The sequence below is a fragment of the Sinohyriopsis cumingii genome, chromosome 11 (genome assembly GCF_028554795.1).
Source record: "Sinohyriopsis cumingii isolate HCF-2022 chromosome 11, ASM2855479v2, whole genome shotgun sequence".
NCBI lineage: Eukaryota > Metazoa > Mollusca > Bivalvia > Unionida > Unionidae > Sinohyriopsis > Sinohyriopsis cumingii.
Window position 1 is genome coordinate 38,452,745 of NC_142971.1, and position 14,185 is coordinate 38,466,929.

Sequence of the window (14,185 nt, forward strand, 5' to 3'; positions counted from 1 at the left end):
TACATGGATTATGCACCTTCCATGAGTTCACAGCCTGCTGAACGTTTATCGAGACAAGAGAGGAACAGCCCACCTCAATCGCAAACCAGCATACGTCAGTCGGAAGAAGCAGCATCCCTCATTCCACAGCTAACTCCACTTCGAACTCGTCGTAGTGCCACCATTGCTCATGCTAATGCAGCAGAAGGATTCATTGAAGTGGAAACGGCAGTACAATGTCGTATTCCAGAAGTTGGGACTACTTCCAACATGGCCGCCATTGCTGAAAACACATTTCCAGCCAACATAATGACCTCAGTCCACTGCATTCAGTGTTCTATCACTGACCTAAATAATTTCATTACTAACATCATGACACGACCACATGCATCTTCTCTGGAGTTATTCTTAGGCGGCTCTACACATTTCTCATCAGTGCCAGTAGCCTAGCCTGCAACGTTGCACGATCAGCTGATGCAGTTCCCAAGAGTTTTGCCAGAAATACTACCAGCAATCGATGTGGTATCTGAAAGCCAGCGAAAGCAGATTCTCGAGGGTAAGCATGTCAGTCTTACTACTCTTTTGCTACCACACTTTGACTTGGATCTATCAAATTACGATGACAAGGCTGGGAAGAAGGATCCCCGATCACTTAAGCGTCTCAGTCTAAGTGAGTTCATAACAGCTTTCAGAAAATTCAAACGTATCATTTGTTCAGTTTATCACAACAGACTTGAGTTGGACATATATGAGGCCGACATAAAAAGTGCCTATGGGGACATTTTCTGTGACTACCATAATGTCTACTCCAGTCAAGATGATATTGCCCTGCATGACTACAAACTCAAAGTAAACTGGGCTATGAGGGATCAGGTGACTCTTCAACTGTTGATTGGAAGCTGAAAAACAACGACATGTAACATCTGCAATTCTGTCGCTCACCCAACCAACTTTTGCCCACTAAAAACGTGACTGCCGCACCCGTTCTGAACATAGCCAACAGAAAAAAATGGATATTGACAAGTACAGCTAGCCCAAACAGTTGATGGATGGAAAAGAACAATTTTAACTCCATACACAGTTGCCACCATACTACTTGCCAGTTCTTACATACCTGCAATCAGTGCAGGGCCAAAACGCATGGGGAAGCCGCCTGCTCAAACAACCCATAAAAAAGTTTTTCCAGCACTGACCTTCTTTCTCGCCACATGCTTCCACCCCCATTGATATTAATAGATTGCAGCATGAACTCCTTAATCATCCAGATCGAAAATTCGTTAAATATTTGTCTTCCGGTCTGAAACATGTTTCGACACTATGGTGCAAAAAACTCACTTGCCTACAAAAGTGTGCAAAAATTTGCTTTCTGCTTCTAAACAACTGTATATTGTGTATCAATTATTGGCAAAGGAATGTGCCAAAGGGTTCATGCTTGGCCCTTTCCCATCTCCACCATATCAAGAATACAGAGTCAGTCCTATCGGCATCGCAAAAGGTAAATATTCAAAACAGAAGAGACTTATCGTTGACCTGTCCTCTTCCCATAGCTATCACGTGCATACAATTATCAATGAACTTATTGACAATGATAGATGCTCCCTAAGCTATGTCAAGATTGATGATGCCATTTGAATTATTCAGAGTTATGGTGAGGGAGCTATTATGTGCAGAACTGACATCAGATGCTTTCAGTCATATTCCCATTGCACCTTCACAATGGTACTTGTTCTGTGTAAAATGGTGAGGACATTATTATATTTGTGTTTGCCTCCCTTTTGGGTCACATTCAAGTCCAAACTTATTTGATACCTTATCTCAGGCAATTTGTTGGATAGCAAAACATAATTATGGTATCATCTTGCACCTCCTCGTTGACTTGCTTACAATAGATCCTCCTTCTGCATGTGGTGAGAGAAAGATGGGTTTGTTGACTAATTATCAACAGATTGAAGATTCCTACAGCTCCAAACAGGACCATTGGCCCAACTGCAGTTATAAAATATTTGGGTATAATTCTGGACTTGGAGCAAATGCAAGCATGTTTACCGCATGATAAAGTGGAGCGTATTGTGAACTACATTAAACACTTTCTTTGCAAACAAGATGTCCACAAGCAAGAACTGCTTCAGTTACTGGGCCACTTAAATTTTGCTGCTCGTTATATCCTACCAGGGCATGCGTTTGTGTAAGTCAGGTAACTTGATCATTACTTACACTTAGATGGAAATTGCAGAGAGGAACTATATATGTGGCACCAACTTTTAGCTTCATGGAATGGAGTTTGAGTTTTTTGACAATCAGTCCACTACATCAGTGATTTTGAATTATACATGGATGCTTCTTCCAGAGTAGGATGTGGGGGGTATTTCAAAACTTGCTGGTTTGCAGCTGCCTGGTCTGATGATCATCTTCAAATGCTTTTTTTCTGTGGAAGATGATTTCTCTATGGCATTCAAGGGAGTATCCTATTGTTGTGGCTGTCATTATTTGGGGTGCAGAATGGACAGGCAAACACATAATATTTACATGTGGTAATATGGCCATGGTGAATATACTTCAAAAGGGGAGATCAGAATGTATGCATATAATGAAATTAATGTGTAAACTTACATGGCGTGTGGCTTCTTGTAACTTTTATTGTTCTGCCAAACACATTCCAGGAATTATCAATAATAAAGCTGATGCCTTGTCCCGCCTTCAATTTCAGAAATTTCATGCACTGGCTCTGGATGCAGATCTACAACCCTGCAAATGTCCCACACCCTTGGAGGTCTTATGGACCTGGATAAAGAGGTAAACTTTTTAAGGAACCAGGCTTTAAGCCCTGCTACACAAATTGCTTACAACACAGCATTCAACGCTTTTAGCACCTTCATGCTGATGTGTGGCTTTGCCTCAAACATGCAATTTTTGCCAGATATTACGGAGAACACCTTAATCTATTTTGTGACACATTGCACAAGTCCTCAACTTGAAGCATTCTGCAATAAAATTGCACCTCTGTGGCATTAGGTTCAAGTATATGCAGGCTGGTATGCAATCACCATTCACCACAGACAGAAATAATATGCCGCATCTTGCCACCATCCTCCACGCCATCAAAAGACCCCGAGGTTCTTCTGCAAAGCTGCGCAAGCCTATTACATACAATATCCTGACAAGCATTTGTATAATTCTGTAAGGAGGAATATTTGACATACACACAGATTTGTTGGTTTTGACTGTCTGCATAGTTGTTTTCTTCGGATTTCTGAGATGTGGGGAATTCTTTCGATCCCACCATTCATCTCTGTATGGGCGATGTGCACTTCCACTTAGAAACTGCGTTCCTAAAGTTAAAATCATCAAAAACTTTCTACAGGGGTGTGACCATTCAGTCATTTGCCATGGGTCGTGCTATATGTCCATACTCTGCTTTTGTTCTATTCCGGAGACGTTCATCACCTAATCTATATGCCCTACTTTTCATTACGGCTACACATCAAGCGTTATCAAGAGGTGTGTTCCTTAATCATATGCGACTTGTCAACTGGAAGATGGGACTAGGTGCAGCAACTTCAGCAGCAGCGGCCCGGCTAGAAGACCATATAATCAAAGTTCTGGACCAATGGTCTTCAGATTGTTACACAAGATACATTCGCAGAGATAGGTCTCATATTGATACTGTTCTTCCATCCTGGGTGTGTGTTTTTTGATCCAGTTCGTCGCTACTGTACCATGTGATGTAATTGCTGTGATTCCAGTTTCCATAGTCATTCATTGCGTTACTATATTCATTATGTGTGGAGTTCTGGACGTGTGTGATACCAGTGTTCTTTGTGTGGCACTTGTGCACATCCATATTTTCATAGCCATACATGCATTCAGTTTCTTTATTCCTGGAGGTGTTATTGCATTCTCATGGCATTCTCATGGTATTCTTCTACCCATTTCATAGATGTGATCATCTTGCTTATCATCAAGTTCATCTTTGCCATTTTCCAAGACACACATGGAACCACTCTGAGACATTCTCACAAGACTTGACATTTTATCATAATTCATAGATTTATTGCAGTTTATGTGGCTTTGTCTTGATAAGTCAGAGGCTGCTTTTGCAGGAGTAATACCAGTCATCTGTCACTTTGTTGGTAACAGTCTAAAACACAAACCAGTCTCGTCACAATTAAAAATATCCTTGCTGTCATATCCCCTGCATATATCGTTTAGTCTTTTGTTCCAATCTTCGACAACTTCATTATTAACATCAACTGATTCTCCACTAAGGACAGAACACTTAATATTGTGTCGCACTTGAAATCTGTGCAACCATCCGTTACTTGCGGTAAAGTCATCACATCCTAATTCAACTGACAAAATTGTTGCTTTTTCTTGTCATTCAAATCAGGATACAAATGTCTTCTGGCTCAAACAATCTTCCTTTCTCTGTCCATTTCACCTTCCCACTTCTGCAGAATTGTTTCATTATCTTTCACGATATTGTTCATCTGAATCTTTCCGACATCAGTTTTCTGCAAGGATCCTCGATCCTCCCCCCCATTTCAGTCAGGTGAATTAATTTCACTTTCTCTTCTAAATTGAGAATTTTTCTTTTCCTCGATGACATGTTGATCTTTTTGCAGTAAGTTATTCGTGTTGCCAACTACAATACTGATAAAACAATTTTGTATGCATCTAAACAAATTGCCGTGTGTTTTTAAAGGAAGTGATCTTGTCACATGATTCTTTAGTCGCAGTCTGGTACCCTATTGTTTTTATACTTTTCTTTACACTAAGTGAGAGAAGCCAAAACGGCTTCGATATGTACCATTAACATCACACAGATTTGACCTCACGGTAGTTAGGATTTGTAATTTTGACAATTATTGTCAGTAGTAATAGCCACTAATTATCAAAGTGAACAAGCTCAACAACTTACTAAGGGAAGCCATAAAGGCTATCAAACCATTTTCCTGCTGACTTGGGTATTGTACATCGATACTGCCACTTCTCAGCTGTTACTACTGTTCAATAATTGTAATCTTAACAATTATCAGAGTGACTAAACCGGACATCTTATGATAACACTGCAGTAAGGCTAATTGGATTACAAGTACTTACCCGTTTGTATGGATTAAAATTTGAGTCTCTCTCGGTTTTTATGGAATAAATTTGGCTTCTCGTGAGGCGTAAATGATATAATATTAACCTTAGTGGTACATGTACTTTACTCAACACTTCTTTCAGTAACGAAAACCTGACATCGGGAAACAGAAATCGGATTACTGAACACACGTTATGAATAAAATACTGGTTCTGGATACATATTCAAATAAAATGCAGTCGCTTGTGAGGGGTACATTTTATATTATTGCACTAATATGCTGGCTGCTGGTCGCATTAGCCGGGTGGCCTTTCGCGAGGGGTACTTTTGAACACAAACTCGTCAGTGCCAACGGATTCTGGCCGTAAGGAGCAGGTGGCCGCTGGTCAGGGGGGCCGTTCAAGAGGGGGACCACTGTAGCCAGAAGGACTAGTATATTGAGAAATTTACTAGTCCTGCCAAGTCTTTACTAGTCCTGTTCACAACACAATGTCACACAGCTTTCATGTACGTTTACCGATTCAATTTTAAAGTTAGAACAACCTGCAACAAAACTGGATGTTTTCTGTGTGTTTGTGTTTGCGAATTGCATACAGCAGTTACACCACATAATGTTCATTTCCTCGTCATAATTCAGCCATTCCATCTTTTGCCCATTTCTTCTGAAATTTTCCATTACACTTTTCCCTATCATAAAAATTATTCATCATTCTCATTCAACTTTTGCTTTTTTCCGGTGGCAGAACACCTTCTATCAAATGCCACATTTTGCCTGTCTTATAAGGAGGGAATTGTGTCTTGTTTTGAAATACAAAATGTTATAGTATAGCTGACGTGTATTATTTAAAGCACAAAAAGGAATGTCACAGTGTTCTTTATACAAGAAAGTCAAAGCAAAAAACATGTTTCAAAACACGTGTCTTCCCCCCCTCCCCCAATTAAATGGCCTGTCCCTAGGAAAGACTTAACTTCAGCGGATGTTCTGCATGATCAAGGCAGTGGCTATTGTAAACACTATTATAAAATATTAGCATCAGAAGACTGTGTTAGTTTCAGCGTGGAAAATGTGTGTTCCCATTAAACGAAGCCTTCTAACACTCGGCACGTTGTATTTAACAGCTCCAATTACGGTATCATAAGTTTGTAAGTTTGGTAATTGTTCCTAATTAATCAAACCTCAATGTATTGTTGAAATTAATAATAAGGTGGAAAATTTTCAAATCTTAGATGCCCATGCTCAGAGATTTTAATTCCCAACAAATGTACGGCATTCTGCTTGGATATCTCCACGTGTATTCATTCTTGTAAGGGAAAAAAATAAAAGATATTCTTATCATCATAGAAAAAGTAGTTGTATGGAAAGGATGTGTCAATAATGTAGTTGTAATAAATTGATCTAATTCTTATTTATTTCGATGGAAATGTAAAATATGTGGTTTCCTGTTTGTGACTGGTGGAGCGTTTGGGTAGCGAGCAAAAAAAAATCTTAAAAAACGTGCAAACTAATTTCTTTGAATAGTTTTTGCCATGTTCTTTTGTGTGGTATACCGCTTTATAGTTTGTTAATGTGGTCAAGTGAATAAAGTGTGATACCATGTCATTTTGTTTTCATTTAATTCGTTATCAGATTAATTAGGATCAAACCAAACTTCCGTTGTTAATGACGGGACCATAATTTGTGCTGTTAAGTGAAATGCACAACATCGGATGGATTCATGTTATAGAAACGCACCTTTCCGAGGCAGAAATTGACTTCATCTTCTCATGCTAATATTTTATGACTGTTTACAATGGCCACTGCTTTGATCCTACAGAACATCTGCTAAGACTAAGTCAAGTCTTTATTAGGGAATGCATAAACAAATGCTGACTATTGATAACCGAAACTTACTAGCCCATCAGACTATTAACATTATGAAAGTTACTAGTCCGACAGCCCTGGTATGGATACATCCAGATCAAATGTATGGTTTCACTGCCTCCCAACCCCTATAATATAAAATCTATTATGCAGGGCCCAGGGTGGCTTAATAGCCTAAGGTACTTGCCTTTACAGATTACCAACACACCTCATCTCTGTTTGTGTTAGTTTGAGTCTTGGCTTGATGAATGTGGGTGTGTGAGAAATCTTGCCAGTAGTTTCCCCATGTGTTGGTGTTATATCTTGATATAACAAGATACTCCAGGTTTGGTAAAATATAGCTGCTGCTGCACTAAAAAAACTTTAAATTTCTATGTACTTAACAGAATTTGACCAAATCTGTCAAAACAAACCTTAGTCTAAAGGTCTTTCATCTTTATATCCAAAACTTATATTTATTTGTATTTATTATTCATATTGGTAAAAACAGAAACCTTGAAACAGCTATTTTCATAACTTACATAAATTTCTACAAAAAGCACCAAATTGTCTTTTGCGTTTGGCTGTTAGGTGACATGGGTCTCTTGATAGACATTTTAAGCCTGTAAAATGCTTAGGGAGAACACTGTTATCATTATCCTGCTCAGCTCTTATCCTATAATTACCATTGTCACTTAGAACTTTATTCTACAACACTTCACCTCATATTGCCAATGAAAAGCAGGAGACATAAATTACTGTGATTTTTACACATACATTTTTTTAATTTCAGCTCAGATCTGGCACACTCTAAAGAAGTTTGGAATTGAACAGGAGTGAGTTACATTTTACTTGATTCAAAACATCTTTTCTATATTTATAGACATGGCTTATCCCTGTAATCTGTTTTGTCTCTAATTTCAAGTGAAAAATATAGCAACTGAACAGTAGCCTTCTAATTTCTCCTTTTTATTCACCCAACAGAAGGAGCATATGGTCTGGTGTTTATCAAGCTGTCTGTAAGCAATTTAGTTTCATCATAATAACTATGAGTTATTATCTTCAGTTCACCTTCTTTCAGTTACCAATCTCTGAAGACAACTTGCACTTGGCATAAGGAAGAAACCCATTTATTTTGGGGTCCCAATGTTAAAGACCCTGCAGCTGAGAAAAGACCAGTTGTTTCTGTATATTATGTTGAGTCCTCCTCCATCTTCAGATGCAGGAGATGCTCGAATTAAGCACTTCTACTTCCATTTATACTGAGGAAATAATTTTGAATTTGCACCACTGTGCTCATCTTTACGCCATCACTAGCACCATGTGCTGTGATTCATGTGCAACTCACATATGTGCCTTTACATTACTTTTGATTCATGCCATAAACCCAGGAACACATCTATTGACTGAATGGAGTGTTATCTGTACCAGACTTAGTGGATTGTCGTTTTTAGGGTAAAAAGGTAAATTGTAATGGTCACTGGTTTAAAGCAGAAAAAATATTTCCAAATAAAAACATTAGGTCTGAACCAAACTTTAAGAATGCCTTGTAAGGGAAATGTCTTGATTTTATATAAAACTCCAGGCTTACTGACAGAAAAAAGATATATTGTTTCTGCAGTTGCCGTTATCAACCAAATACCATCTCCAGAGTTTGTGGATAGCATCAACATTTTATTAGAAAGAAGCATATTGATTTGGGGGCCAAAAGGTCAAAGGTCAAGATCACTTTGAATGAACCTTTTTTTGCTTAATAACTTTAGTACCATGACCAAAAGGTATGTGGATAACTTTGCACTTAAGTTGTGGAAGAGGCATTTTTATTAATTGTGGGGTCAAAAGATCAAGGACATTGTGGCACAGAAAAGAAAAATGAGTTTTGTAGTGTAACTTTAGTTCTAGAGAAACATTCTCTGACCAGACTTAGGGTAATAACTAAAGGTTTAGATTCTGGGGTCTAAAGGTCAGACATCACAGTCATGGTAAATCTAATAAGAAGATAATAGTTTCTGCATATTTTGTTTAGTTCAAGACCATATACCTTGACCGAAGGTCAAGATCAGTGAGATCCTTTGGCCATTAATCTCCTAAGTCAACCATTCCCTTCCAGTACTTACTCTGAGGATGTCTGAATATGTGGCATGTGTGTAATTTTCTTTCTCTGAGGACTTTTGAATACGTGGCATGTGTGTAATTTTCTTTCTCTGAGGACTTCTCAGTATGGGGCATGTGTGTAATGTGCTGTTCATGGTAGTCTTGTTCTTCTTTGGTGCAGATTCTTTCCTTCCTCAACTCATGGAGTGCTTTGAATCACTGCAATAACCTATGTTGGCTTAAATTGCTTTCTGTGCAAACTCCTTCAGTTATTCTGAAAATAAATGATGGAACATAATTTAATGTCATCATTATCAATAGTAAATTCTATAACATTTTCATTTGTCTGATATTATTGACATTTTAAATTATGACTGTATTGTGAACTAAACGTAATCAGATGATGGTGGTTTAGTTAAATTCATTAGTTTAGTTTAATTGATCTTGTGTACATATAGTCTTACAAATTTGCAGTCATCATCATGAGGTTTTTGGAGATGTAAAGAAGTTAATTACACAAGAGTTTGTGAGGCAAGGCTACATTGAGATAGTACGACAGACCAACACAGATCCTCCTGTGAATGAGTTTAAATGGGGGCAGCGGGCAAAACATGAAACTACCAAGAGGAAAGTTCTTACGTTTGTCTGTCAGGTAAGTTAACATAGGCTACAGCCATTACACTTTTTCAATTAGGTGGAATCCACATTTTTCATTGCCTATATAAAGGAAGGATATTTTACATAACCAGTCTTTAGTTGTAAACTTTTCAGACTTCCTCTCTTTCGTGTAAATACATGGAGACATTAGGCAAGCTATTTTAATAGCAGTAAAAGTATTACCAGTGGTGCATTACTTACTATCTCTGATCCTCTTTTGTAATAGCAGTAATACATTACCAACATTGCATTAATTGTCGTCTATGATTCAAAGTCCCATGTCTGAACTACAGATTGTACATGGTCATATTTGATTTCTTCCTCCTATTAGGATGGAAGGTTCTTGAACCGAGAAAGAACTTGGTTCCAGTCTGACACCTGTGTAATGGCCCATATCCTAATTACTTCCTTTTCTTCTTGGATGTGCCATCAGACCAATGTGTGTTATTTCAGTTAATAGGGCACCAGGTGGCCAAGCGGTCTAAGACTCTCACCTTTACTTAATTTCTCATTGACCCTCCTGTCAGATCAGGGTGTATTTTTCACGTCAATCCATCAGTAAGGGGTGAATTATCATCAGTGAGTGAGTTGCACTTCAGACAAAGAAATGAGTAAGACTGGTAAAATTGGTAGATAGATTGGAAAAAGAAAGACTGAATGAGTGTAAAATAAATAAAAAATATATTATTGAGTGGAATATGTCACAAATAAACTGACAACTTATATTTTGTCTATAGTTATATAATACAGTCCATAGAAATCCCTAATGCTTGACACTTTAAATCTATGTGTATGATAAATATATGAATTCTGTTATAGGTCACACACATACTGGTATAAAAGTAGTGTGATCTGATTCTCAATATACCATACTATGTTAATTCCAAACATCATACAAATGAGCACTGAAAGTCGAGCCCACACTTTTGTGACTGAAAAAGTCTGATAAAGATCACTGTCTAGTGTCATTTGGTTAAAAAATAATAATAAAAAAATGAATTCATCCTCATAAAGGTTTCAACTCTTCCATCATCTGGTCATCAGAAACATCACCCAACTCTGATTCTTCATCTGTGTTGTCATCATACATGCCAACCATTATGCTTTTGGCATAATCATTATGCTTTTTTCAACAAATTACATCTTCCGCAAGACTTCATGTGGTTTACTCTTTTATGCTACATTTTAAAAAAAAAGGAAAAAAAAGCAATAAATAATCCTAATTTCATTTTATTATCATCTCTTTACTTCCACTAATAAAAATTTGAGAATGTTCTTAAAAAGGTGACAGGTGCATAAGACAAACATTAGAGTACTTTCCTTGTTTGCAAAATTATATCAACTGTATATGACCCATTTCCAAGAAAACTGACTGGTTTCTTCAAAAGTGAACTTGGCCTAACAGATGCATTTCATTGATGAGCTAGTTAATTAGTGAACCAGTCTATATTTTTAAAGAAAATGGAGCCAGATGTTAAGTGAAATGCTTTATAGTACGAGCTGTGGCAGTTATATGATGGAAAATATTAGAGCAGATGGATCTTTTCAAACTTCAAAACATGTCAGATCAGATTAGTCATAAAAATTTATCTTTTACATACATGCTGTAAATCTGGCATGTGCTATATAAATTACATTTATTACACCCAAATTACACTTTTTGCCACTTATAATAGCAATAATTATGTTTGTACCTCTCAGGAATGGCATGTATGTGTCATCTGCAGGTTGCTTTCATGGAGACTCAGCTTTGGCACTGTAAGTGACACTTTGATCATTATAGTTTGTGAAATCTATTTAATGATGCAAATGAGCAACTTTTGGTTGTGGCATGATCACAAGGAGTTCTGTTATTTGACACTAAAGAAGTATCAGATTCTTGGCTTGACCAGAGGCTGTCAGCTGGGACAACAGATAGGACAGTGCCTTTTTCAGCTGAGAGATTAAAGTCAGATGTTCACAGAGGGTTGTTGGCACTGAACAAGTATCAGATTTGTGGCTTGATTAATAGATTATCATCTAAAATCAAGAGGGTTGTCTTTAAATGCTAATGGCTTATGTGGCCATTGTGCAATAGCAGATTACTTAGAAAATATCACTTGGGAATTTTATCTGGCTTACAAAAAAGGAAAAGTAAATCAAATCAAAGCTTTTATTGTATCGAATACAACCATTGTATAAATATACAGTGCAAATATGGATTGTTAATACTCACAAATGGAAGCAGTATGATTGCTAGTAAATACCCCCAGTGTTTTAAAATTATTAAAATTTGGATGTAGATACAAGCATTATGTAATGAATACCATCATGAAGCTGATGAACACAATGCATAAAATGTTTGCATTTCTTGATGGAAAATATGACATTAAAACAAAACTGACAGTATCCGTAAGTACTGCAAACATCGATAGTTTCCAATATTCCCCCTATGATATATCGATTTTGTATATATCATGTTTAAAAGATGATACCCACTATGCATGAATCAACTTTTCTGTTTAAAAAATGTTGACTTATAAGCAAATATATGCAGTAATTATTATATAGAGTCAGTATTGCAACTCTTTTATGTAGTTCCAGAACTTCATTCCTTTTTCATCAATTGAAAAAGATGACTTTATGATATTTGAAAGTACTTGCTTGAACGGTACATATATTTTTGGCATAAGAAAGTATAGCTGCTCTTTTGCAGTTCTGAAATTGTATTTCCTTTCTTTTTGTCCAGTTGGATTAACTAAATATCTCCTTAATATTTAATGATTTCACATTATAGTTCTTCATTTCACACATGATTTTCTTTTCCTTCAGTGTTATAATATAGCCTTCTGGGAACAAAGTAATGCCATTCACTTTAATGACTACTTCAACAGTTTTATAAAGAGAGAGCACAATACTTCATTTCTGGCATAAAAAAGTTTGTGTGATGCCACTTTTATGAAATAGTAAGTAATAAATACAGTGTAATAAAAACTTAACACAATTTTATGGCAGATTTACAATAATGACATGGAGCCAAGACAGTGGACTCTACAGTGGCAAGATGTTCTTCGCTCGGAGGGGAGACAGGATGATGTGGAACAGGTCAATTAGATCAAGTGCATCATTTTGAAAGTTTTGGAGTGAAGGAAGACTGTCCAACCTGTTTCTTGATATATTACTGGAATTGTTGTGAACCACATTTAAGGACTGTACTGATCTCCAGCTGGATTTTTAAGTCAGTACTCTGCAATCAGCTGTGCAATGTTTTAATGGGATAAAAAGATATTTTTAAAAATATTTTCACATCTCTATTGTTGCTACATGAATATTATATTAGGCACCAGACTTATAGGTCAGGGTCACAGCAGGGTTAAAAAAAAAAACATTTTAGCATGACTGATATGCTAGGTACCACATAAATTTTCTATGTTTTGGGGCGTTTTAGCTTGCACAGAGTCCAGAAAAGCTTATGGTTCACTCTCAGTGTTTTGGTATGGCTGCTGGCAAACATACACCATTTATATTTAGTTCAGTATATGAACATGTGATTTTTGCTGTCTTCTGACAGCTTTATTTTTTGTTTTTCATAATAAAAAAAGATAGGCAATTATTAAGATGGGAAAACAATAATTGAACAAATTTAAACCACTAAAAATTCATTAAACATGACTGTACACATAAATAAGTGGAAATCTTGTAAATTTCAGGATCATATTCATTATACATTTTGGCAATATTTAGAGACTTACATTTCTAGTTTTTATTAATATAACTTTTATTTGAATTTAACTAAGAGAAAATGTCATTCATATCCAGTCCACATTTATTTTAAACCTTGTGCTAAGAGTAAATTTCAGCTTTCTCAACAAAAAACTTTACTTATTTTGTTTGATTGTCACCATAAGTGTGATTACTTCTGAGGTGAGAATGCAAGCCAAGGAACCCAGTTTCTTTTTGTTTAATTAAAATATTCTGAACTTGCTTGTACAACATACATGCCAACCATTTCGCTTTTGACGTAATCATTACGCTTTTTTTCACTAAATTATGCATAAACATATATGGATTATGCTTTTTCAGTATATCAACCTTCCAAAAAAAAAAAATATTTGTTTTCTCTTTTCTATTAACATTCCATTAATCCCACAGACTGTATTTTAGAAAAGATGGCTTCTATGTAACTACAATATAAGAGTACGTTTGTCCATGGGCTTGCATGCACTTTCCTAATAGTATTATGTTATATTTATAGCAACTCTCCTATTACCAAGAAACGTGGTGGTTCTACCTTCAAACTTTTGACCTCATATTCTATTTATAGCAGCTGTATGGGCTTAGTGAGGAGAGAACAGACTGATTTTCTAATTTTTAATCCTTACTCGCAGATTCTTCTTCTAATTCTTATTTAGTACAGAACCAGTCTATAGGTATTTGGCGCTAAAAAGTATAATTTATTTTAGTCTGTGTGTGTATGAGAGCAAAAATATCTCCTTTTGAATAATTTCACAGACGGATTAGAAAAAGGCAAAAAATAAACGAAACAAAAAATA

At 36.4% G+C, this 14,185-nt stretch overlaps 1 protein-coding gene across 5 annotated transcripts in view; it reads left to right on the plus strand.

Moving 5' to 3' along the window:
- Positions 1–13,703, plus strand: part of LOC149787943 (non-structural maintenance of chromosomes element 3 homolog) — a 28,288-nt gene extending 14,585 nt beyond the window's left edge. For 2 of the 5 annotated variants that reach the window (XM_089974209.1, XM_089974207.1), the window contains exons 7-9: positions 7,696–7,738; positions 9,471–9,648; positions 12,465–12,617. In XM_089974209.1, the coding sequence (XP_089830335.1) occupies positions 7,696–7,738; positions 9,471–9,648; positions 12,465–12,566 (323 nt within the window). In that variant the 3' untranslated portion in view covers positions 12,567–12,617. Of the gene's footprint in view, positions 1–7,695; positions 7,739–9,470; positions 9,649–12,464; positions 12,618–12,647 lie in introns of those variants that run through there. The other 3 variants (XM_089974208.1, XM_089974211.1, XM_089974210.1) reach the window with 2 other exon arrangements.
- Positions 13,704–14,185: the final 482 nt, after the last annotated feature.